Consider the following 26,425-nt stretch of genomic DNA (forward strand, 5'->3'; position numbering starts at 1 on the left):
ATAAGTAGATGTTTAAAAAGCTAATATTAAATTGAAAAAAATATAATCTTTAGTTAATTGTAGCTTGCTTTTAGTATTTTAAACTTCCCCATTTTTCTACAACTACAGAGATGAATCGAGTTATGAATGAGACGGCCGCGCCGTGCGGAAATCGTTAAAACCGATTTCATACTCTCACCAATCTTTGGAACTGAACATAGACTTTGTTAGTCATCAGTTCACGCACTATAGTATAACTATACCAATACACTATGAGCTAGCCGGACAGATAAAAGATAGCCGGTGAAGATTAAGTAAATTTATGTTTTTTAGGCGGTGAAGTTTCATTGACTTCGACATTTGCAAAAAAAAACGTCTTTTTTGTCTATAATTATAAATATTATATAATAAACATATTGTTTTTTTATTCATAAATACTGCATATTACAATAAAAAAAATCTATAATACGATACTGAAACGTGAAAAAAACACCCTTATATTGTCTAATTAATAGACAATATAAGGGTGCAGACTCTAATACATATTATATAAAAAAAATTATTCTCAAAAAAACATTTCAAAAAATTAGAAGCCAAATAAAACAAATATTTTTTATTATTTTTGCGCATGAAATTTAATATTACAAGAAGTTGATAAAGTAAACAACACTTTGCAGTCACAAACCTTGACTATAATTAATACTTCACGTTTAATACAAGAATTATATAATTCCTTGCAGCAAATGAGAGACACCACATGGGAATTATTTTTTAAAGTGAGAAATTGGCGTCAGAAATGGAGTTGTCTACAGGATTTGAAAATTGATGTCGATAAATGCAGAAAATTAGCACAGGAACTTATTCTTGAAACTCGCATAATTAATGTGACCAAAAGTGATTGCGTTACGACTTTCGTTACGACTAAAACTAAAGGGTTCCCTCATAAATAACACGCAAGGATTTTCCGGTGTATTAAATGAATGTTTCGCCTTTTGTCTGTAAGGGTGGGAAAATTTTAATATATTAATTTTCTTGTCGTAAAAACACATGAAGCGGCTCACCCGTCCCAATATATTGTTGACAGCAAAAATGTGTTTCTACTATAAGTCAAAGGTTTAATACAAACTTTATGAAGTTCCGACCATTGTCAATTCTTGCGGATTATAAACTTAAAAGCATCAGCAAATTTTGAATGAAAACTTTATCTTTTATTTATGAATCGTTTAATTAAACATGCATAAATTGCTCTTTTCCTATTTGCAAAAATGAAGAATAAATATCAACCGATAGATAACGAACAAGACTATCGATTATAAATCACTGACGGTAAATAATAACAATTTACTTGAATGCTGTTTTTTTGTGTATTTTTTGCAAATATATACTTGCATTTTATTTTTTTTGTTAAATGGAAAATGTTTGAGGATATCGAAATGAATTGTGTTATAAAACTTACATTGTGAAACAATACTTTCGGACTGTAACAGGGATTTCCTGTCCCTTTTCGATATATCGCTCTCACTATCCACTTAATCTCTAAATGAGTTTTTCAAAATTTATGAATAGCCGGTGAATTACGCATCTTGAAAATTGTGTGAGATATTTATTTCATATGGAGAAAGCAAATATATTGAAATAAAAATAGCTGGGTACTCATTAAAAATAACAGGGTATTAGGTTATTTAAAAAACGTACGGTTACCTTACACGGGTCGGAAGTCCTGTATATAAGGGATTGCAGAAAAGGAAATTTCCAAAGAATCTGAGCAATGGATACTCCTACCTGAGAGACGTATTCAAATACTGAAGAAGCCCAGGAACCAACTATCAACTTATTAACATTTTTATTAATCTCATTTATTTTTTTCAAGTATTTTATTTAAAAAGTTTTTTAATTATTTCTTAAGTATTTTTTTTTAACTTTTTAAATTTCATTATTAATATGAAGGCCGAAAGACCGAATCAACCCTACTTTCACATTTCGAACGAACATACAACATATTATGAACGAAGCGCACCATGCAGCTCAAAAATTACAAATAATTGACTTTAAGTAAATTTCCGTCACTTTGCAAAAATAAATATATTAGCGCATCATGCCCGAGACGGTCTCTAAATTTACCTCCTCTCAAACACATCAACAAATATACTAGGGAAAAAATCAATTAAAATATCCCTAGATTTGTGTTTTTTCTTAAATATAAAAGTTCGGAAACTAAAATTAAATGAACCATTATAACATATATAAAATTTTGAGTAATGCTTATAAACGCAATAAAAAAATATTAAGGTCATCATCATGCATTGATCCCTCTTCCACTAACACTACTGCACTGGCGCCAGGTGGATGGCGCTTTTTCGCAACAATTTCGCAATTCTTTCAATTGCTAGTACTGTGTAAACGGTAAGGCGCCAGTGGACTCGACTGCCAGTCGCAATCTGCCAGTGACATAGTCAACACCCAACCGTCCTGCCGGCAACTGGCAGCGTGTAAATCATCTCTTAAAGAAACTGATGTTGATATCTTCACTTAAAAGTTTTAAAAGTTTTTATTTTATTATACGTAGCACATACTTATACGTACGTATTGTTCGATATTACCCCTAATGTAAAATTTTATTAAGAAAAAATAATTAATAGTAGTGAATAAATATTAAAACGTCGATATAATAATTATAAGGTATTGCTGGAGACGAACCTATTTCGGTCCGGTGCGGCCAGCGCTCTCGGTGTTGCCAGCGCACGCGCGCCGCACTCTCGGCAGTGGGCCGGGCGGGCCGCGCGGCTGTTCGCGGCTGTTCGCGGGCGCTTCGGCCGCGCCATGGGTGACCGACGGAGCGCAAAGAGCCGTGAGGCGGAGGCGGTAGCGAAGCGCGAGGAGCAGCTACGCAACTTCGAGAAGTCGGCTATGTACTACCAGACGATCCGCGAGCACCTCGCGCGCACCATCAAGTTCGATTGGGCGTCCATGTTCCACGCGGCCTGCGCCGCCGGCGACAGGGATGAGGTTCGACGGCTGCTCGCGGACCCGAACGATGCCGACGTTGACTGCCTCAACATGGACGGCCTTTCGGCTCTGCACCAGGTGAGCCGTCGCGCGACCAAAATGGCCGCCGCTCCCGTGGCCGCGCGCGCTCCCGTCTCTCGGCGCGCGCCCGCCGTGACGTAACGCGCGCGCCCTGTTCCTCTTCTTCCCGAGATCGCGCGTCAGGGAATACCAATCTCGGGCCCGTTACCAAAATAGAAAAATTTCTCGCTGCGCGGCCCTACTAATTCGTAATTCATTTGACAAATCGGATAACAACAACAATAACGACCTATTTTTTTTAAAATGGAACTAACAAAATATTTGCAATGGTATTGTGAAATGTATAGAAAAAGAATGTATTTTTTTATTTATGATTTCATCCTGTTGCATGAATCATTGTTTTTCTTAGTTTTTGGTTGCTAAATAATTATTTAGAATAACCCCCGTTTTATGAAAGAGATCCATTTTCGTATGTTGAATTATTTTTTTCCATATACATTTGACATTCGATTATCCGGGCTGTCAAGATGGTACAAATAACTGAAAAAATAATTATTTAAATTCCTTAAAAGGTTACTCCAATGCGCCAAAAAATAATGCATTAGAAACATAGGATAATAAAATTAAATGATGCAAACCGGACCAGCTTCGCAAAGATGGTATTAAATATATCAATGTGCAATGCCATCGTATTAAGGAGCTGGATGTCAACAACTGCCTGCTAGTAAAGTTCTGACATCAGAAAAGGACACGATCGTAACCTGACGACGTTCTAGGCTCCAAAACTAGAATTCCTCGAGAATAGTTAAATTGTCAACAGTACTTCTCGGTTGTTGAAAAAATAACTTTCAGCGAATTGTATCCCAATGCTTCTAAATGATGAGATATATATGAACCATATCTCATGAACCTTTTCTGAACTAAAGTGTCATAGAGGATGCGAATAACTGATGGATCGTCAAGTGAAACGCGTTACTCCTAACAAAGCCAACGGTCTTGTAAGATTTTTCGCAGAGGTCGTTTATGTTTAGAGATACCTCCACTTGCATTCAAAAGTGATTTCGATAACGTTTGTGAAAGGATTCTAAAGCTAGAACCGGTCCAGGAAAATTTGTCAAATGGAAAATTCACCGAACCGCAATTCGTCATAGGGAAAGTTCACTGATTCTACAATTAATCGCCGATGATTTATTTATTAAAAACTGAATGACAGTTAACATATCAAATTTCTGTTTGTCATTTTATCTGTCAAATTCATATGCATTTTTTTTTAATAATTCTTAACTTTTTCAAATGAAATTTGATCAAGTTACAGAATGGAGCGATAAAAATACTATTACGCTTCTTCGCCAGCTGGTTAATTATTTTTATCATCGTTTTTTTAAATTCATAAATCTATAAATAAACTTTTCTTATTTTGTTTTTTTTATTTGATCGAATTTTATTTATCGAATTGCTTGGAAAATTCTAAGCTGTAAATTTCCTTTATGATAATATAAAATAATTGAACACAATATTTAAATAAACAATAATGTGAAACGATATTGTAATTCCTTCTTCCTGATAATGGAACAGGTATTGCTATTTGAATAAAATAAACGAATTTGATACATTTCTGATTAAATTAATGTAATAAATTAATAATAATAATGATGTGTTACAACAACACATGTGTGTTTAAATGGTACATGAAAAAACTACATAATTCGCGAAAACATAAATAAAATTACTATTAGTCTAAATCGATTATTTTACTTAATAATTTTTAAACATAAAGTCAAATTGTACCATCTTTTTATTATCGTTTTTTAATACATAATTCTGCGAACTTCTCTCGATTTACCTTTTTATTGTTTGGGAAAATTTTATAGTTCAATGAGGGTAATTACTTATTTAAAAATATATTCATATTTTATGAAAAATTTTCATTCATAATAAGGATTATGATATTAAATTTCAAACTTGTATTTATAAATATTTTTAAATAGTAAAATATAATCCTGAATATGCATTAAAGTAAAAAATATTGCCAGGAAATATTATTATTGGCCATTAAAATTATTTATTATAAAAAAGTTGTTACTTTTTAATTTCTTATTTGAAAAACATGATATTTTTACTTTAATAACAATTTAATTATTAATTTTGAATCTTCTTAAAACTCAATATATAGGATTAAATTAATTGATATTTATAATAACGATAAATAAAATGGCTATTTGAAATATTTTGGATTTTATGTTTTTTTAATGTATTAATGTGTTTTATTTTAAATTAATTTCCTTATAAATATTATTATATTTATATGTATATTCAGTTGATTATTAAATTGTACTTTGCTTTAATTTAATTTTTAGTTATATATTTAAGAAAAAAAAATAATAAATAAAAAGAATTATAATAATATAATAATATTTTCAATCTAAATTTATGTAAATAATTTGTATACAAAATAAAACAATAAATTTTCGAGTACGAAATAAATAAATATAACAAAAAATATTTTATGCTAATTTTATATAAAAAAAAATAAATCTTTGTATTGATATACAAATAATTCACAAAAACCGAATAATATATAATAAATATGTAAAATAAATTAAAAAAATTAATAATAGAAAACGTACTAAAACATAAAAGTAGTTAAAATAATGTTCAGAATCGATGATTTTTTCTCTAATTTACTGTAAACTGAATATATAATAAATAAATAACATAATAGTAAAATAAGTCAAAGCAATAAAACATTGTGAATCACTGATTTTTTTGTGTATATTTTTTCTGTAATTTACTATAAATGCAATATACATAAATAATTATGAAAAAAACGTAAAATTAACTCACTCCCAGATGTATACTGACAAATAATGTGTATAAATTAACTCACTACTCAAAAGGTTAAGATTCGTGGTATTTACATAAATGACATGTATTTTTCTGCCAAAATTCAAGGGGGGCAAATGCCCCCCCCCCCCCACATGGCCTCCCAAAATGATATCCCTGGTTGCCAAACCAGGATACTTTTGGTAGAAATTAACTCGTTACTCAAAGGGTTATAATGTTATTGCAAATTAATGCAATGTATTTAATTAATGCAATTATATAGGAAATGTACAGAGTTTTGTAACCCATACAGTGCTGTAAATCAAATAATATATATATGAAACAAGAATAGTTGAATTAAAAAAACAATGTTAAAAAAATTAAAGTGATTATAAAAAATAATTAATAATTGGAGGCGAATTATAAAAAATAATTGGAGGCGATTGAACATCCTATTTTTAATTTCATTGAAATTAGATCAATAGTTGAGGAAATATTAAAAAAAACTTGTTATCAACATATAGTTACAAAAGTGGCAAAGAAAGTGCACTTTTTATTCAAAGCAAATTATACGGGCCGCACATTAAACTTCGCCAAGGACCGGAAACTTATTTTAAGAATGAATAAAAAACAATTTTAAGTAATAAGGTTGAATATCCTTGCATTCTGGTAAAAAATTAAGTGATTAAATGGGTTGTGCCGTATATTAATAATGCTTAACAATAACGTAGCACAGGGATTGGGTCACTGGACAGTAACTGATGGTGGAATCATGACACATGCTATGCCATTGGCTATGAACAATTGTCCAGGCCATGACACACATGTTGTGTCATCGGCCAGTATAGTGTTAATATTAAAGGATCCAGTATAAAAATCAACAAAATAGAAGGAAAAAAATAATTATAAAATCTTATCTTTTTTTAAATTTGACACGGTTTTGACATATTCACTATTGTAAATTCCTAAATATCATCGTTGCTTAAATTGGGTTAGCCATCCAGTTGCGGTTTTTAATTTTCCATTGAAAAAGTAACTTTTTTTTATAAATATTGAACTGTCGATCGGTGAAGCTTTGATGACATCTGTCTTTTTAAAATCTTTCAATTGAGGTTTTTGTTTTACTATAAGTACAATCTTATGTCAATTAAGCATTTTTACAAGATTCGGATCTAATTTTTATTAAATATTTAAAACTTACACAAAATGTAATACGTTAAATAAATTAATATTTTTTTTAATCAATGCTCCAAATGTATTATACACACATACGCGTTACTCCCTCAGAAAACAAAACTATTATTATTTTTTCTATGAAACAGATTTTTTTAATTTATAAAAAATACTTAAATTACCATGCACAGGTAACTATAAACCGGATAGAACACTACTAAGTAATGTTAGAAAACAGTTGCTATTATTTGGAATAGGCAACAATATAAAAATTTAAAAAATCATTTTATTCTCCTGAATAAGATGATTTTTTCTCACCCACATCTAAATTAAGCACGTTAGCAAGTTCTATCACCATGATCATGGCGCAATGGACTGATGTCTGACATTCTGAGATTTTTCGGGCGGTTGAAATGGACCCATGAAATATTTTGATATATTGTGTTGCGAGGGAAGTTATGTTATACTAGAGAAAATTTTTTTTAATTAACTTGAAAAGCTTTTATTGATGTTAATTTGAACCGGGGGAGTTGTTTATGTCTCCACGAATTATATAATTTTACTTTGGTCACGTTGAAGCTTTGTTTGTTATGACGCAAGCGATGAGCCCTAACAAATTTCGAAATTCAAGCTTTTCAAAAATTGTTTATAATGACGCATTATTTATATAATATAATAACACAATTTTTGTTTAACCATTGGAAAAAATTTCCTTTGAAATTCTTATTATTTTGTATAATTAATATTTTTTATGGGCTCCTTAAGAACAGGCAACGTACAGCGCGAAGGTAAGTACGCGAGAGCATTGCCTTGACTGAGCACTAAAATAAAATGTTAAGCTAAATCTATTTTTATGCTTTTTTCATGTAAATTATTATTTCTTTGAGTATATAATGCCTGGTAGAATCATTAGATAATAAATATAAAATTATCGAGCTATTTAACAGTTGTCATCTATTGTATTTTTCTTATCATCTGTCAATGTCCTTCCCATTTTTAGTATAGCCATGTACGAGTTACCACCGTATGACTAAAGTGAAACATTTTATGTTTATATAATTAAATGTACTATTGTGTGACGTAACCATAGTCCGAATTTCATATATGATACATAAGGTTCAGTGATTATTGTACAGCAAAATTTCTGAGCATAGATGATCAATATATACATATATGTATATTTAAGAATACGTCAATACAGTAGATCCCTCAATAACACGGTAAATTGAGTATTTTCTAGTCCTACTCGTCCCCAATTTACCGTGTTATTGGGGGGTCTACTGTATATATAAAAAATAAAATATAATTTAAAATATCTTATTTATAAATATTTTACAATTATATTAGTAATTTACATTATGATACACTTACATTTCTTATAATTACATACATTTTTACTTAAAAATACAAAAAAATATAACGCAGTTGGAATTAAATTTTCTGTGGAATTTTCATGTGCGCTTTTTTCGTTTGTGCAATAATCCGGTCACCGATATATAAACGGAATTTATGTATCACATATCAAACACTCCGAAACTGATTTATTAAAACCATCTGACTATACAAAATATCACCGAGCACATTGCAAATATTTTTAATTGCGGTAGATATAAAATTGTCATACATCTAACTTAAAAATGGTCATCATAAAATCGATATTCTTTTTCGGTGCATCTAAAATTAAGTAGAAAAGTGAGATTAAAATAATTTTCTGGTAAAAGTAAAATAAAATAGAATATAATGGCCAAAACACATCGCTATTCACATGAATTGTAATATTTTTCTTATATGTATAAATTTATGATACAGGCTGCAATCGACAACAACCTCGACATGGTAAAATTCCTTGTGGAACTCGGCGCCGATATCAACGTCGAGGACCGCGAATGCTGGACACCATTGCACGCCACTGTAAACTGCGGCCACGAGACCATCGCCAGATTCCTGTTGGGCCGCGGCGCCGATCTAGTCGCTGTCAACTGCGATGGCAACCTGCCTATCGACATTGCCGAGAGTGACGAAATGAAAGCGCTAATTCAAGAGGCCGTCTCCGAACAAGGTACCTTATCATAACATTACCGGTGCATCGCAGTTCGCGTCCTGTATTTGTTTCGCATCGCGTAGCTCTGCAGCCGCCGCACCCCGGCTCACGTGGGGTGCGTCTGCATCGCTTACCTCCGCTCACACATACCCTTCTTTGTTGCGTTTTAGGAATAGATTGTGATTTAGCTCGTAAGAGGGAAGAGCGTGACATGACCGGTGACTCCATCTACTGGGCTATAGAAGCGCACGCCCTCTGCCAGCCACACCCTGACGCCTGTAAGGCAGACGCCAAATCGGGCTCCACCGCTCTGCACGTCGCCGCCGCCAAGGGTTACATACAGGTGTGTTGAGCGACTGGCGATGAACATGAAGATTATTTTAACTCAATTCTATGCATTATATTCCTCATCACTAAAAATAAATATCGCTTTAAAATTTTCCTCTACGTCTTGCGATAAGGTTTCATTTTATGTTTAAAAAAATTCGATAAACTAATATTTTTTCAACACTTGCTTTGACAAATACTAAAAATGCTAGATTATAATAGACCAGGGGTAGTCAAATGCAGCTCTTCGTTGACTTACATTTTATGTGTACTTTACCTAGCATTTAAGACTTGTGTAGAATATGTGACCATATTAATTAAATTAAATTTGAATTTGTGTATTTTATACTATGAAATTATGGCGTGGCTCTTTATAATATACGAAAAACCGGAATGCGGCTCTCATTGATCTCATGCATGTCATCCCCTGTAATAGACCATGATGAAAAGCACTCAGTTAATAATAATAAACGATCAGTTAACACTTAACGATTAGGACAATTTTTTGTAGCATGCCACTTGACAATGTTTTACGGAATTCTCATGAAATGCTACAAAAATACTTGAAAATAGAATACCTCTTGAATTAAAAGAAATTTAAAAAATAGACTTGTATTGTATCAGTGGTTTTAAACTGGGTCATGTTGAGTCAAAATTGCAACATGTTATGTCTCAATTTTATAAACATGATTATGATTCATATTCATTGTCTTTAATTAATAAATATAAAAATACCTTTAATATATATTACATAATAATAATAAATATATGTTCGGTAAAAATACTACTTGCCTTTAAAATAAATACCTTACAGCCATTTAAAAATTATCTGATATTTTATTGATGAAATCAGATCCAGCAATTCTTGGCAAAGTAAAAGCTTATATATCGGATTTTGGCATTAAAAATGTGTTAATTCTTAATGAGCCATTTGATAATGCATAATATTAACAAAGCATATTATGCCACAATATCAATATATTGTTTCTCTTTGGGTTACATTTTTGCGGTTAAAATGAAACGCGTGTTAGTTTTGAAGGTAAAAGCATTGCATCCGTAGTAAGATCTACGTCAAAAAATATAACATAATGTATATATTCAATATAGGCAACTCGACTTAAGGTAAAATAAACATATTATAATTTTTGCATTTAACAGAAAAACTTAACAATTTTAATTAGATTATTTTTTGCCAGCATATAATTGATAGCAATAAAAATAATGTCAACGATTTTCAAATTATAAAAAAATAAAATGATTTTAAAAAATCATTAGGCCACGTCTATCTAATTCACCTTTATGACTTATTATAATGTTTAATGTAAAAAAGTAAGTGCAAAAAATAAATTTAATATTAAAATATACAGTAGACCCCCCAATAACACGGTAAATTGGGGACGTGTAGTTGACGAAAATAATCATACAATTTTTTGCAATATGTAGGTATAAATCAGATATCATCCCTTTGGCTCATTCACACGTAAAGTAACGAGCATCTAAATAGCATGTCCCCAATTTACCATGCTATTGAGGGTATACTGTACGTAATATATTTTTAATAAAATAAAATATTTATATTAAATAAAACGATTCATTAGAATAAATAATAATAATAAAAAGGAAAAAGCTTGTTTCATTGCAATGCTAAATAATTTTGTGTCACATCACACTGAACACGGCTCCGTGCGGCTACAATGTTTGTATGGACACGGGAGCCGTGTTCAACGCACTAAACGTGTTATATAAAAAGAAGCTGGAGTCTATCGATTTCTTACAACTTCGACTCCACAGCCCTGGTTACATATTTTTTTTATTGATCTACTGCTGTATATAGTTTTTGCTAGCATATGCAATTTTTATCACTTTTTACCGTTATGTGTGACACATTTTTTGCTACAAAGATTTAATAACCTGCTTCGTCTGTACAATTACCAGCAATTATAGCATGATACCAGCACAATATACGAGAGGTATAAGTCTGACTCTGTTCGAATTGCATACGGAATGTTTTTTTTTATTTCTATCATATCTGGGAGATCGGAATTAGTGATGATTAATTAAAATCAAGCTGGGTCGTACATATTAAAAATTGAAAGTTAATCATAGAGAATATATTATATGTATTCAACGAAAAATAAATTACACGCCATTACTTTTTCGTAACAAAAATTATCTTTGATTATATATAGTATTGTTTTATGCGATTTATTCTTTCTTGTCGGCAGTTATTATTAATTATCACACATATTTAAAACATCTATTCATACACATACATATCTATACAATAATCCCTCGCTTAATTTGAAGGTTTAAAATAGTAAAATGTTAAACTGCTTCTAGATCAGATCTTTTGTCTCTTCCACTCTGTGTGGGATCGCAGATGTGTTTACCTAAAAGCTTTTAGTTTTGTATATCCAATTTGTACCACAGTCTCTAAAATGATTGATGTGTAATGTTACCAATCATGGCAATCTGTATTGCCACCTGTTCCGTATTAAATTTCATTCTGAAATTGCACACACCTCGGTCAATTAGTATATCATTAATCTTATGTGCATAACTGTAAATCACACAATACACAAATATTACGAAAATGATCTTTATAAATCGATTTTGGAATGCTACATGTCATGAAACTAGAATTCAAAAGTACTAAAATCAATATTCAATATTACTGTATTATTTACACAACATACATCAACTCTAAAAATCGTGTTATTTTTAATTCTACACTGATTAGCTAAATGACACCATTACTAATTTCGCAACAACAATTAGATTTTATGTGTGTCACTTCCAAACCGTGAATAATTTATTTGTACACATAAATAATCATAATAATTTATTTATTATTTCGTCAAAGCAAGTGTTAAAAAATTATAGATTTTACCAATTTTTTAAGATATAAAATTTATAATATCTTGTAGGGATAATCATTGTGAAATTTTAAAGTTATTGTCTTTGTGGCGAGAAAAGTGTATTTGACAATTTAATTTTTGATGATCAAGGTATTTGGAGCATTCACATTTCTAGGGAGTTGATTATTTGTTTATCTTCTTTATAATGGTTCATGCACCGACTCCGAAAAAATCATATATTTATATCTCTTAGGCGGGTGAGTAGCTTTAACATTTAATATTTTGTGTAGGTGATGCGGCTGTTGATCAAGTGTTGCAAGGTAGACGTGAATGTTCAGGACTTGGACGGATGGACCCCACTGCACGCCGCCGCCTATTGGTGCCAAAAGAATGCGCTCAAAATTCTACTCTCTTCTGGTGCAGACGCCTCTCTCGAGAACAACAGAGGCGAGACTTATCTCGACCTGGCCAACGTCGAGATAGAAGAGTTTGTCAAGGCGATCGAGCGTGAGCCAAACAATAAGAAACATGCTGCACGCCTGCTGCGTGGACCCTTTGATTTCCGCTCCAGCAAGAACCGTGAGAAGGACGCTTACAAGAAGGGGAAGTCATGCGGTAAACTGTTGTTGATAAAATCGCCGATTGAAACTTGGTCCATTTAATAATTGTCTTCATTTTTAGGCCCTATGTGCGAGGTAGCACGTATAGATAAGGAGATTGAGATGTTGGATAAGGCTGAAAAATGGGCATCCGATCCATCGGCTGAGCTAGAGGCATGCATGGGAGATCTCGACACGGGTAGAACACTGCTTCACGAAGCTGCTGCGAAAGGATACGCCAAGGTGAAATAAATAAATTTGTCAACCATGTGATTGACTGTTGAAAAAATATTCACGTTTGCATTTTCGGGAGTAGGTCATGGAAGTTTTGGTTACGCGGTGTTATCTGGACGTAGACGCGCAAGATTGTGAAGGATGGACTCCTCTTCACTTGGCTGCGTTCCACGAGCAGATCGAAGCTGTCGCGTATTTGATATCATGGGGTGCATCTACCGACATAAAGAACAAGAAGGGCGATTCGTGCGTGGACGTGTCCACCAAAGTCATGGAGAATCATATATACTGGATGAAGCTGAAGATGCATAGACGCGGGGCGCCCAACGAGGAGGAGCTAGAGATCGCTAGGAAGCGACAGGAGCTGAAGAACAAGATAATGAATCGCGTTAACGCTGCCAATTCGAGTAAAGATTATTGAATTTACTTAGTATATTCACACTGCACAATATTCAACTTATTACATTTTCAGGATTAGTCGAGAAGCAAAACGATGCGATTGATCGCGAGCCGGAAGATGATTCTGAACCAGTTTCCTTCCTCGGTATGATCTCGTTCGTTTAGTAAATTGTCTTAAAAGGGAATTTTTATTGATATTTTTTTATTACAGAACCAGCTGCGGTGCCAAACTCCATAGAACGCAAGAAGACAGACAGCGATGAACCCAAAGAAGCCATAGTCATTAAAGGTTTGTGGCATCAATGGAGTTATAGACTCGCTTTCGATTGCCTACTTTAAACATTTGATATTTCAGAAGCGGAAACGACGATAACGGCGCCGATAGAACGCGAAACCGCCGCCATAGCGGACGTCCCAGCGGATTCGGTTCCTAAAGTGCACGAGAATATGTAAGTAGAAGTCGGAATAATCGCTTTTCTGTCGAGAAAAGACCCTTTTTTAATCGTTTTTCGTATGTTTCAGGATCTCTTCGGACGACGAACCTAAAGCGAATAAAAGGTAGGTGTCGAATCTAGATCCGAGCGCCGGTTCAATGTTCGCGTGTCATATGTTTTATTCTTTATGTAGTAGCAACATCGTGGAAAACGACAAGGGCTCCGCTACAGCCGTCGGAAATCAACCCAAACTGTCTCCCGGAAACATATTCAAGAACTTTTTCAAGTAACGTTTGCGTTGGGGTGTTTTTTCAGTCAGATTAAAATTTATATGTGGAAAGCGAAATTATGCCTGTATGATAATTTTACACTTTGGCTACAAAGATAATTTGATGAAATTGAATTCATTTACTCTTTTAAAATAATTTGTTGAGCTGTAAAAATTTTCTGTGCTTCGCTCCAAATTATCTCCATGATATCTACCATTAATATAAGGTCAGGCAAAGAATATTATTTCAATGCCTTGGTAATTTCTTTATATTTGCCATTTAATAGTAATTTTTTACAAGCTCAAAATTTAAGTATATAGCTGTAGAACGAGTGTGTTAATAACACTACCAAGGGATCGAGTAATTTCTACTCGCAACATCTGGCACTAACACATTTGGAAAGGTTTCTTATCCTGAGCGTCTTCTTTATTTACTTTAACAAAAATAAGGTGACTTCAAGTGTTAAAAATTTGTGAACAGTTTTTTTTTCATTTCCAGACCCCTATTAAAACCTCCCAAGAAGTATACTTATTAAGCATGCAGCGTTATAAAAAAGACAGTGGTTGTAAACCTTTTAAAAATATTTGTACAAATTTAATTTTATATAAAAAAAATGTTTATAAAATTTCTCGAGAAATGAGAATTCTCGATTCTACATTTTTCACTTTTTTTGGACATCATTTGGGGGAGTGGGGGGGGGGGGGTTTACGGCCGTTGCCCCCCCCCCTTTGAATTTGCTAATTTACGAAGTTCGAAGGTGCCCCTTTTTTGAATGATGATAATTTATGAAGTTCGGTGGTGCCCCTCAGTGTTCTAACCAAATTTTATTCGAAACCGCTTTTTGTTGCTTGTTCAGAGAAATGCATTAAAACATTAAAAATTCTTAAAAACACATGACACACTACATTTATATCATACTAAAGTTGAATACTACATTTTTTGTGGTAACAAAATCAACACATTTCATCAACTAGTTCTCAAAATTAGCATTTTTTCTTTTATTTTGTTTATATTTAATTTCTTGGTAAATATTTTTTTAACGCGACCCACATATTGAAAACCACATAAAATAATTTTAACATCAATATAATTCAGAACATTTGAATAATTTTAATTTTTAATTCAAAAGGTATCATTTTTTTTATTATATCTCTGTGTTGCGCAGAGTTCTCGATTTTGCACATCACGCGGCGAAAAAACGACCCATCGGCCAAGAGTTTTAGGTTTTCTCGCAGTTTCGAAAATTTTCGTTTCCACTCAAATTTTCTCGAGGGACCTGCGATATTTTAATTAATGTTTAGGTTTAATTTCGCTTTCTGCAGAAGAATATGTCCGAAAATGATTCTTCTAATCTGACGAGCAATGATATTTGCTCGCATCTGATTTTGCTGTTGTTCATCCGTACTAAACTTGCTAACATTCGTCGCCGATAATACCGATCCGGTTTGTCTTGTCCGAGATGCGTGACGTCTTGCATGACGTTTTATATTTCGCTTCGTTTGACCCCGCAAGAAGAGTTGAGATGACACTCTATTTTAATCCATCTTTTTTGCAGGTCTTTCGTCCCACCGGCTAGAGACGAGGAGAGTGCCACGCAGAGAAAGGCTCATGCCAAACGTATTAGGGAGACGCGCCGTTCGACGCAAGGTATTTCACTAGAGGAGATTCAGAATGCCGAGCTTCTCATTAGGAAAAACGCCGCGGCCGCCAACAACAACCAGAGCGCCGAAGCTGCGGAGAAGGTGTCGGATGAGACCGCCGCCACAACGATCGTCTCCGAAACGACCCCTCAAAAGGTAATTATTTCCGCTGGCGTTTCACTCTCGCCGTTTGTAAATATCGCTTGGCTTGCCCCGGTGGCGTCCCGTTTCCGTTCGGAGTTACCACACAGTGGCGTTGAATTGACCCAGGCGGAGGAAGCGAGTGAAGCGGGGTGTTTCGTGGCCGTCACGCTTCCGTTCAACTCCAACAATATACATAACGCCATTTCCACCACGGCCACAATCGCAACGGGCGGTTCTGAACGTCGTCCGTCGTGGAGGTTACGACTCGATCCTGGCTGCAAGGTCATTTTCATCAATCACCCGGTCGTCCGCATACTCGATGCGTCTAACGACTTTCCGCATGTCCACAGTGCATCTCTGCCGCTAACCGCTAGCAGCTACTAACTCATCTCTTTATAACTATGATCATCTGTCTCTCTTCTCTCTTTCTCTCTCTCTCTACTTATCTATTTATGATAGACGGCATAGCCGCTTCGCTTGTAGACGCTTGACCTGTATCGGTGTGAATGTCCCCGATTTGGTCCAGTCCAATGACCGCTCTGTTCTGTTTCAGTTCGCATTGGAGGATGCGAGCAAGGCCGATGTGGACAAACAGCATGCCAACAACGTCGTCGGAAAGTCGGTCGAGGTGGCCGACACTGTCACCATACCTCTACGTCGTCCCCCTACCTGTGCTCCAGAAGGTAATATACTTCCATATTTTCAATTTTATATTTCTATGTTTCATTCAAATTCATTTATTTCAGAAAAACCACCGCTGGAAAGGCACCGACCGCAGAGCGCAAAGTACGAATCAGCCGTACCCAAGAACAACATTAGAAGGAGGAGTACTGGAATATCACAGGTGTGCAATATTAACTACTTAATGACTTGACTTTTTTCACAAAAACTCCGAAATCTCAAATTATAATAGCTATAGATAACACGCATACATACACTACCTGTCAAAAGTTTAATACTAAAACCTGCAACAATGTTCATGGTCACGAATCCACCCTTATTTCTTTAAACTATTTAAAATATTGTTACCCAAGTAAAGAATAGATTTCTGTATTTGCCATAATAATACTATGGCATATGTTTTTTTATTCTATGCAGAAGGTCGTAACCCAGTCTGGATAATTTTTGCTCCTTTTTTTCAATTAGTTTCGTCTTATTGAACTTATTACTAGGAGGATGATATATCCTCCCTTTGGCTTGCTCACACATAAAGTAACAGACATCCAAAATATATATATCTATCTTTAATTGAAAAATCTTACTTGCTAGATTTTTTGTTTTCGAATTTGAATTTACCTCTGCATAATGCATTGTAATGAAAGTTAAAAAAAAATGAAAAATGTTGACCAGTGTAATTTGCCAGTAGAAAAAAGAGCTGCAATTGTCGCTTTTCATCAAGACAACAGAACTCGGCGATATTTCTAAAACCATAGTGAATTGCTTTAATTAAAATGGTTTTAACTAAATTGTTTTAAATCTCTATCTGGAAGTCCTAGAATTACATCAAAGCACTGGGATAAACATGTAAAGGGTGATCCAGCTTCAGTTTCCGAATTTAACACAAATTTTAAGATATCTAAAACGCAGGTATATGACTATGTTAGCCGTAGATATTAATTTTCAGTTAGCAAGTATTCTCGGTCAGTCATTGGGAGTTTTGTCCATATCGTAAATTAAAGTTAATACTAAAACGTGCGAATTAACTCATCCATGGGGAAATTGAATCATATTTTTGGCGAGTGTACTTGTCATGGGAGATTAACCACTTAATATGTATTAACTAATTATTTAATATTTTCATTATAAAAAATATTGAGAATCATCATCGAGATACAAAAGAAACGAAAATAATGTTAAAAAGTCACTCACGTGTGTGTGTATGCCCGGAATCAGATTTCTTCTCCTAATTATGTGTGCGCTCGACCAAATGGTCCACTTTTTTGCTCTCACATGCGCACGCCCAGGAAGTGGTTAAGCGGTTAAAAAATCATCAAAATCCTTCTTGATACAGTTGTGTAAATTGTGTGTGGAGTTTTTTAATTATATTAGAATCTCTATTTAGAGTTTTGTAAATGATCAGGAATTTGTTATGATGAATCTTCTTTTACTATTATTTTTATTTGTTTTAAATTGTTAAAAATAATTTTTATGAAAATTAATAAAAAAATAGTTGAAAATTATTTAAGTATAATTATAATTATTATTGGAATTAAAAAAATAACGAAAACTTACAATTAAACAACAAGCATCGACACATGTAAATATATAATATATAGGTACTAAAAAGACGTTAGAATTGAAATCCAATGACAGTATACATATTCCAATGTGTGTAGAAACAAACCAAACTTGGTTATAATTTTTATGGATTTTAAATGAAAATATTTTACTATTTGAATTGCCCAAATATTTTCTAGTAATAAAGCAAATATGTTCGAATTGTCTTTGATAATTCGTGGAGTCCATTGAAGTATGTGCATTATGAATAGAATTGTGTAAAAAATACTATGACTGATATAATTAGTAAAACAATATGAAGAGTGATAAATTTAGATCTGTTGTAGGATATTAAGTAACGCCAAATTGTATTCAATTACAGATAATAAATGATCAAAACGACGAGAGCGTTAAGAAGGAGGACGCCGTTGACTACAAAAAGTTGTACGAGAGAAGTCAACTAGAAGTAGAGCGGCTTAATAAGATAATCAAATCCTACGAGGAGCAGACCAACTCTAAAGGCTTCGTTGACAAGGTTTGTTGAGCGGTGATAAATTCGAAAGTACAGGTTTTTTGACGTTAATTTTCTTTTCAGATCAACTTGTCGGAGAGCAGCGAAAACGAAAAAAGAGAAAAGCGAGCGCTGCAACGGAAGCTATCCGAAATGGAAGAAGAGTTGCATGTGAGTGTCGTACCTAAGATTTATTAGTCTTTTAAAGTTAAACCTATTTTTTTTATTGATCTTAACCCTTTGACTATGAATGACATCTATATATGTTATCAAGAAAAATGTTGTATGCATCCGAAGGTACCATGAACCTTTGAGCCTTGTAATATGGTTATTTTATATAACTTATGGAAAAAAATCACTTTTAGCATAGTGCGAAATGGCATGCAAAATACCAGTCAAATATAAATTTATTCGTAATAAATAATTTAATTTAAAAAAATAGCAATCAAATCCTAAATACTGTATTTTAAAATATGGCCGTTAAAAAAAATATTGTTTATTATTTTAAAGCTTTTATGTGATATTACTTATAATTGATCTCGTGTTTCAGCTGCAAAAGGCGCTGCAGACAGAGAACCAACGGTTGAAGGAAGAAAATGGCGCCTTAATACGAGTCATCAGCAAGCTCTCTAAGTAGCGGCGGACGAGCGCCACGAGCAACGAGCCGTCTCTTGCCGTCGAACACGCACTCATCAGTATTAGGAGGTGGTCCGAGGCGCGCCCGACGCGACGTGTTATTTATGCGTATTTTTGTATATTTTGAGAACATCGTTGTTTCTTGGAGTTTTGTATTATATTTTTATATAGTCAATTTATTATCGTGTAACGTTATATAATGTGCGACGAACGAGAGAGAGATAGAGAGACTACTAATATTCTATGTGTGAGGTTTTTTACTAATCCGCTGCTCCTTCCGCTGCCACCAAAGTTCCTACGTGACTGCATTTCCCTCGGCCTGTACATACCACGTCAAGGTCAGTGCCTTACTGTACATACCGACCCTTCCCCCTCCCCCACCCTACCAACACATCACCCTTCCCTGTCGATGATATATTTATTATTGTCTACAAGTGTTATAAATATGTATATGATATATATCATCCTGTTATTAAAATTTTCGAAATAAATATATAAACAAGAAAGTGTGTTTTACATTATTAGTATATAGTCCAGTCAAATAAGGGATTAACCACGGAATGAAAGATGAAATTTTATTTTGACGTTCATAAGTCTCATATGATCGAGTGTCTGCTAGTCAAGATATCAAAGATCACAAAAATCGTTTTTTTTTACAAATATCCACTTCCTATACGTTGCACGTCATTAGATGTTTTCACAGATAGTGTTCGTGGTATGCATGCCATATACCCACTTACACAAAACCCTGTCTTGCGTACTTCGTCCCCGAGAAACTTCTGTTTTCTTTCGTTACCGAGAAACTTTGCTCGATCACCATATTGGTCCACTTTCGGAATTAAATTTATCAGTGCGTCTTTCTGTAAAGAATCCGTTTTTCATGTTCTCAAAAGTATTTTTATCCATTGTTTCTTTCAATTAAGTCATATCTTAAAGATATAAATGTATCGATTTGGTACAAAGAAAGCAACGACTTGCGTGAAAATACGGAAGCATTTTTTTTACCGCAGTAGTATATCTCAAAAACTGATAATCATACGAAGAATTTAATTTCACCAAACTTGTATTGTGAAACATCTAATGACATGTGATGTATAGGAAGCGAGCTATTTGCAAAAATAAGATTTTCGTGACCTTTGACCTTTGACATCTTGACTAGCGGACACTCAATCTTATGATACTTTTCAACCCGTTATTAAAACGTCAAAACAAAGGTTTATGCAAAATTTCAGCTTTCTATCTTTCATTCCGAGATTTAGCCTTTATTTCGCCTTATTTGACTGGACTAATATGAAAGAATTGCAATAGTAGTTTTAGTTTAACCCTTAAACTGAAATAATGACCATTCGGTCTTTCTCTAGTACTCAGTTCACTAATTTCATGATTGCTCTTTTGAAGTTTATAACACCAACATATATTTATGGCAATTTTAATGCTCTATCACGTATTTTTTTATTAGCTATATAAACAGAACGATTCTTTATTGTGATGGTATAGTGTAGGGGTGGCGAACTTGGGGCCCGTGAATTCATTTGGGTTGACCTGCAGCAGATAGGACTTAAAATTAAATAAATCTGCCAGTAAAAGGTTACGGATTACCCTTAGTTAGCGGACGATGATTTATGATGTTTTCGGATAATTTTGGTGTTCATGCATGACTACAAACTCGTGCCTCGGTAGGTTTTTTCTTCCTTTTCTTGGTAAAGGACAGTGTAATATTTGGCGTTGTGATGGCATATAACCACAAATATTGGTAGCGCGAGTGTTCCGCCTTGTTTTGCTTAGTTTTTATTCTAGGTGATAGCTCCAATCTAACCGTAATCATTTGGAAATATAATAAAATAATTTAGGGTAAAAAAGGTGTGAAAATGGCGATTACAAAGAATAGAAAAGTTGATACAGTGTCGATCTATCCAAACGATTAATTTTTTATTGAAGTCAAAAGCAAATAACTAGGTACACGTCTAGTTTGTGCTGATTCGATATGACAAATATTGTCCAACTGGCCATTTTCGTTCGTGGGATAACTTTAGAGCTTAACACGCGATAATTTAATTTTATGTATATTTTTATAGAACCATTAATTTAATTTTAAATTTAATTTTTGTAATAATACTATAGGGGACCTATTTATATATATATTTATTAAGATTTCATTATGGCCAACACTTGGCGGCATTCTGATAACACTGGTAGCGGAGCCCTTAATGCATGTCCGGGGCCCTACGCGCCTCTTGTAGTTGAGCGCCAACACGCTTCCGGACATGCGCGTTTTGCTCGCGCTCCTTAGCCCTACGCGCTGCTCGGGTCTACATTGATTCCACACCGATTGGAGCGAAGCACGCAGCTTGAGGCTGCGCCCTTACGCCTCATGAAGGCCTACACGCTTTCCTAGAACCCTATACGCAGAGTTTGCGCCCCACCTACAAACACCGCCGCGCTCCCGTCACTCTCTCCCAAGCTGATTCAATATTCTTTATGCAGTCTAAAGTGTTGCATGATTTCCAAAAATCACGAAAAGTTTTTAGCGACGGGAGGTAACGGGTTGCAATTAGACACAGATTGAGCCGCTGCAGTAGTATTTTATTGAATGATTTGAAATTACAGTTACATGTTGTTTATAAATATACTATTTGGTTGGAAGGTTGCTAGTCGAGACAATCCGTTACGCCAGTTTTACCAGAGTGCCGCCAAGTTTTGACCATAATAAACTTGAATAAATACATATTTAATGTAAATAGGCTGCTATACCAGCCTCTCCTCCTATAAACTTACAATTGCGAAATTCAACTAGGAGGATAGAAGAAGGGGGGCCCTGGAGTTGCTGCTCTACACACAATGAGGTCGGTGGAGCTGGTTTTAAATAATAATTAAATGCTGGCGGCGCAAAGGTAACATAGTCGTGACGTATGGTGCGGCGGCGCAGGCTCTGCTTTTAGGGCTCCAGGTGCACCGCTTCTGGGGACGCGTGTAGGGCTCCAGTGACGCACGGCGTGGAAGCAATAGCAGTAGTATTTTATTGAAAGATTTGAAATTACAGTTACATGTTCTTTATAAATATACAGGGCGCGAGAGCGCCGAAGGTTGCCAGTCGAGACAATCCGTCACGCCAGTGTTACCAGAGTGCCGCCAAGTTTTGGTCATAATTAGCCTCAATAAATACATATATACATGTAAATAGGCCACTACAAGTTACTTCATCACTATCTGTTGCTGCTACTGCTTTGGAAAAAGTCTTGTGCAAATAGTACGCTTTGAACGTATTTATATCGCCTTGGTACATTGGCTGTAGGATTGTAGTCATCAAGGTGCTGGGGGTGGACTGGGGCATTATCAAGCAGAAGGATAATTTTAAAGGGAACACACTTTTCCAGACTGAGCATGTTTGACCGAGGGTATGAAGCAGCTGATAGACCAATCCTCAAATTAAGCTTGCGTTGTCCATGCCTTCTTATTTACATGATAGTAAACGGGCAGTGTGTGCTTATTAACCTACTTAATGCACATGGGTTCTTAAAGCGATAGACAGGGCCGGCTCTAGGTTATTTGGCGCCCCAGGCAAACAAATCCCATAATATCACAAGATAAAAAATACGTTTTATTAGCGTTTAGGTAGTTTGATCCACATTAACTTTCAATCCTCGTACATAATACTAAACATGTATAACATGTTTATGGTTCACACGTACCTGGTTTATTTGCAATTCGAATAATTATATTAAATCGGTAAATCAATGTAAAATACTCTTATCAACAGATGTCATTGCGTTATCGACCATCTTTTTTATTTTATATGAATTATTTCAATTATATTTTATGATTACTCATTGTAAGCTCTTAAACTTAATAAAATAACATTATACACGCATTCGTTAATGATCCTTGTGTATTTTGTTTATTTATGTATATAGTAACCATTTTCTAAGATCATGCGTCTCCAAGGAAATTTAAAATAATTAAACTCTTTTTTCTGATTGGTCGAACCGGTTGAGAACTACGGTTATGCAATTATAGGCTTTATATATATGTAAATAGATACTATTATTTCATAGCAAGTAGAACGTACAACGAGATTTTTAACAAAAAAAACAAAAGCGAACAAAATATATAATATATAATAATAAATAAATTATTAGCTCCACTACCTCCTCACCTATTTTATACTCCTGGTAGATTATGACAAAAAACCCGTACAAAAACGGTAGTTTGAAGCGTTTTTTCTTTCTGAATATGCTTTGAGGTGCATAATTTGCAATCCAAGTATAATTTGCAGAAATTGAAAAAAATAGTTTTCCTAATAATTAAAATAATAAATTAATTGTCAGCTACCTTCTCACTCATATGCACTCCTGGTAGATAATGACAAAAAACCCGTACAAAAACCGTTTAGTGTGTCACAAAATGGTAGTTTGAGGCGATAATATTTTAGCATATGCTTCGACGCTACTTTTCTGATTGCAGGAAATAAGAAAAAACTTTTTTGCATTAATTAAAACAATAAATTAATTGTCTGCTTCACAGACCGACTAATGAGTGATCCGTTAAGGAACGTGTTGCCATTCGCCGCCGTCACGTCAGTGTTACCAGAGTGCCACCTAATTTTTGGCATAATGAATAAATAAGTCTTCACAATAAAATATTTAATTTATCATAAAATCAATTTAACCTAAAAGTTATATTTACAGTTGAAAGTTAAGTTAAACAGCAACGTGCTACTGCAATAGGTGAAGACAAGAGACTAAAAATATTGTAATAAAATAAATGTGTAATAACAGGATAAATAAGAGCAATTATAATGAATACATAATGAGTAGAGATACGTGATTATCGCGTTTTGCGATAAATGCGAAATAAAAGCGATAAACGTGATATATGCGAAATTGTTGCGAAATTGTTGAAATATGTGAATAGACGTGAAAAAATTAAAATCGCAAAATAATTATTCCAAATATCGATTCTCAATGTCTATGGTCAGTCTGCCCGAACTCTAGTCATAGACCACAGACAATAAGTTAAGCTGCTTAACTTATTGTCTGTGGTCTATGACGCTACATTGACATTCGCATCTTTTGAGGTTATGTGTTGTTGACATATGCACGCGAGCATACGTTCAGAACTGTTTTCTTCCACAAATTAATGAATTATTCGTCACAATCTCTTGGTGAGTTTACATGTCAAAGATTATTTTATTTTACTTATTACAACGTTTATTAAATATTAATATTATATGTATTTTTTCAGTTTCAACAATATGGGTCGAGCAAATGTTGATATTAAAGAAAGAGCTGCAGCATACAAAAAAGATGGTTTTTATATAAATGATGACAATAATTTGATGTGCCGGCATTGTAATTGTCAGTTAGATTGGAAAAAGAAAGATAATTTAACCAAACATTTACAATCAAATAGCCATAAAAAAAGAGTTTCAAAACCTTCCACAAGTCATACTCGTCAATCAACAATTCCAAACATTGTAGTCAAAAGGCAAGAAAAATCTGCATTTATAAAAAATACCGTTAGCATGTGTCTTAAAGCTAACATACCGCTAGCAAAGTTAGACTATCCTGCAGTGCGACAATATTTTAGTCAATATGTCCAGGGATCTGGTGAATTACCGTGTGCAGATCATTTACGGAGAACATATGTTCCAATATGTGGAGCAGATATGAAGAAAGAAATATTAGAAGAAATAAAAAACAAACCTCTTGTAATAATAGTGGATGAAACTTCTGATAAAATGGGACGATGTGTGTTTGCAGTTTTATTTAAAACAGTGTTAAAACAGTAAATATGTTAGCGAAATATGCGATAAATTTACCAATTTAATGAACAAACTGGAAGGATCTTTGTACCCCTTTTCTCATTTATTGTGGGAAGAAATTATGGGGATAAAAGATTCCTTAAATTACAATATGGGTGGCATTTTTCCTATCGAAACACAAAACTTACTTCTTGAAAGTAATGAAAATACAAAAAAAGATTTAATAAATATGCTCAAGGAAGCTTCCGGTAAAGCTCTATTGAAACTCGAGTCTCATTTATCTATAAATGAGACTAATCTTTTTTATGAATCATTAAACCAACTGTTCAATCCATCTGTAGCTGGAAGTAAATGCAATTTCCAAAGCGACGAAGTACTATTATTATTTAGGAATTTACCTCTATTTTCGATATTAACAACGATCCAATGTTTAGAGGGTTATTCACATTTTTTTAATAATTTAGTATCTAGTATTAAAAGTGGAGTAAAAACAGACACACTCCAACTCTTACTTGCCACAAAAATAAAACATGTGGAATTTGGTAATGCGGCCATACAATCAATTTGGTGTCCTGCAAACAGTGTAGATGCAGAACGCTACTTTAGCACTTATAATTTAGTTGTCACTGATCGTCGTACTAGACTTAAGGAATCATCCATTGAGACATGTTCTATGCTATATTTTAATAAATTTTAATGTCTTTTATATTAATAAAGAAATTCTCATCTATTTACTTATTTTTTAATGTTTTCTACTACTGAATTGCATATTTTATATTAAATTATGTTTAAAATAAATTAATTAAAATAATAAACGCTAAATAGATGCTAAAAATTGTTACTTTATTTGCTCCAAAACGCTAAATTGTAACATCAAAATGCTATTTTTTTCGAAAATAGATGCTAAAAACACGTATCTCTAATAATGAGTCACGAGCAGTGTTTTAGTGGTCTAAAACATTTTTTATGTCTATTATATTTAATTTACATTATTGCATAAACAAGTAGTGAGTTTAAAACTAATAAAATGTATTTAATCAAATTATAAATAGTAGCGTTTCTCAGAAAAATCTCATAGTATTTTATTATTATTATTATTTTTTACTTTAACTGTTTATACATTATTTATTCTCTTAGTATTGCTGTATCTCTGTTTTTTCAGTATCTGTCCTTATTAAAAACTTATTATGATTTGTCACTATATGTATAATTTATATTATGTTAGCAAGAAGATCAAGAGACGAGTAGTATCAGCAAATAAATACCATTTCAGCCTAATAAAACAAATCAAATCGTGGACACTATCTCGTCGTACAAAAATATTGTTCTACAAAACGCTGATCAGACCAATTC

General features: G+C 33.7%; 1 protein-coding gene and 1 long non-coding RNA gene across 6 annotated transcripts; both read left to right on the top strand.

The window, feature by feature from the left end:
- Positions 1-2,731: 2,731 nt before the first annotated feature.
- Positions 2,732-19,817, top strand: LOC148233994 (protein phosphatase 1 regulatory subunit 12C-like). Of its 5 annotated transcripts, XM_088188492.1 has the most exons (18): positions 2,732-3,063; positions 8,812-9,061; positions 9,214-9,386; positions 12,519-12,843; positions 12,910-13,070; positions 13,144-13,468; positions 13,534-13,605; positions 13,672-13,749; positions 13,816-13,909; positions 13,983-14,018; positions 14,088-14,180; positions 15,719-15,959; positions 16,074-16,229; positions 16,501-16,630; positions 16,694-16,791; positions 18,547-18,699; positions 18,760-18,846; positions 19,226-19,817. In XM_088188492.1, exons 1-18 carry the CDS (start codon positions 2,800-2,802, stop codon positions 19,310-19,312), a joined length of 2,823 nt encoding a protein of 940 aa, XP_088044618.1. In that variant the 5' UTR covers positions 2,732-2,799; the 3' UTR covers positions 19,313-19,817. The 5 variants fall into 5 exon arrangements, 4 of the variants coding, with proteins under 4 accessions (XP_088044618.1, XP_088044620.1, XP_088044619.1 ...); XM_088188494.1 differs by lacking the exon at positions 16,074-16,229; XM_088188493.1 differs by lacking the exon at positions 14,088-14,180.
- A 4,519-nt stretch (positions 19,818-24,336) lies between these two features.
- Positions 24,337-24,613, top strand: LOC148233995 (uncharacterized). Its single transcript, XR_015809970.1, has 2 exons — positions 24,337-24,472; positions 24,553-24,613. It is a non-coding gene; the product is annotated as an uncharacterized LOC148233995 (long non-coding RNA).
- Positions 24,614-26,425: the final 1,812 nt, after the last annotated feature.

This window comes from Plectrocnemia conspersa, unplaced genomic scaffold (genome assembly GCF_051122295.1).
Source record: "Plectrocnemia conspersa isolate PC_06_02 unplaced genomic scaffold, ASM5112229v1 ptg000006l, whole genome shotgun sequence".
Classification (NCBI taxonomy): domain Eukaryota; kingdom Metazoa; phylum Arthropoda; class Insecta; order Trichoptera; family Polycentropodidae; genus Plectrocnemia; species Plectrocnemia conspersa.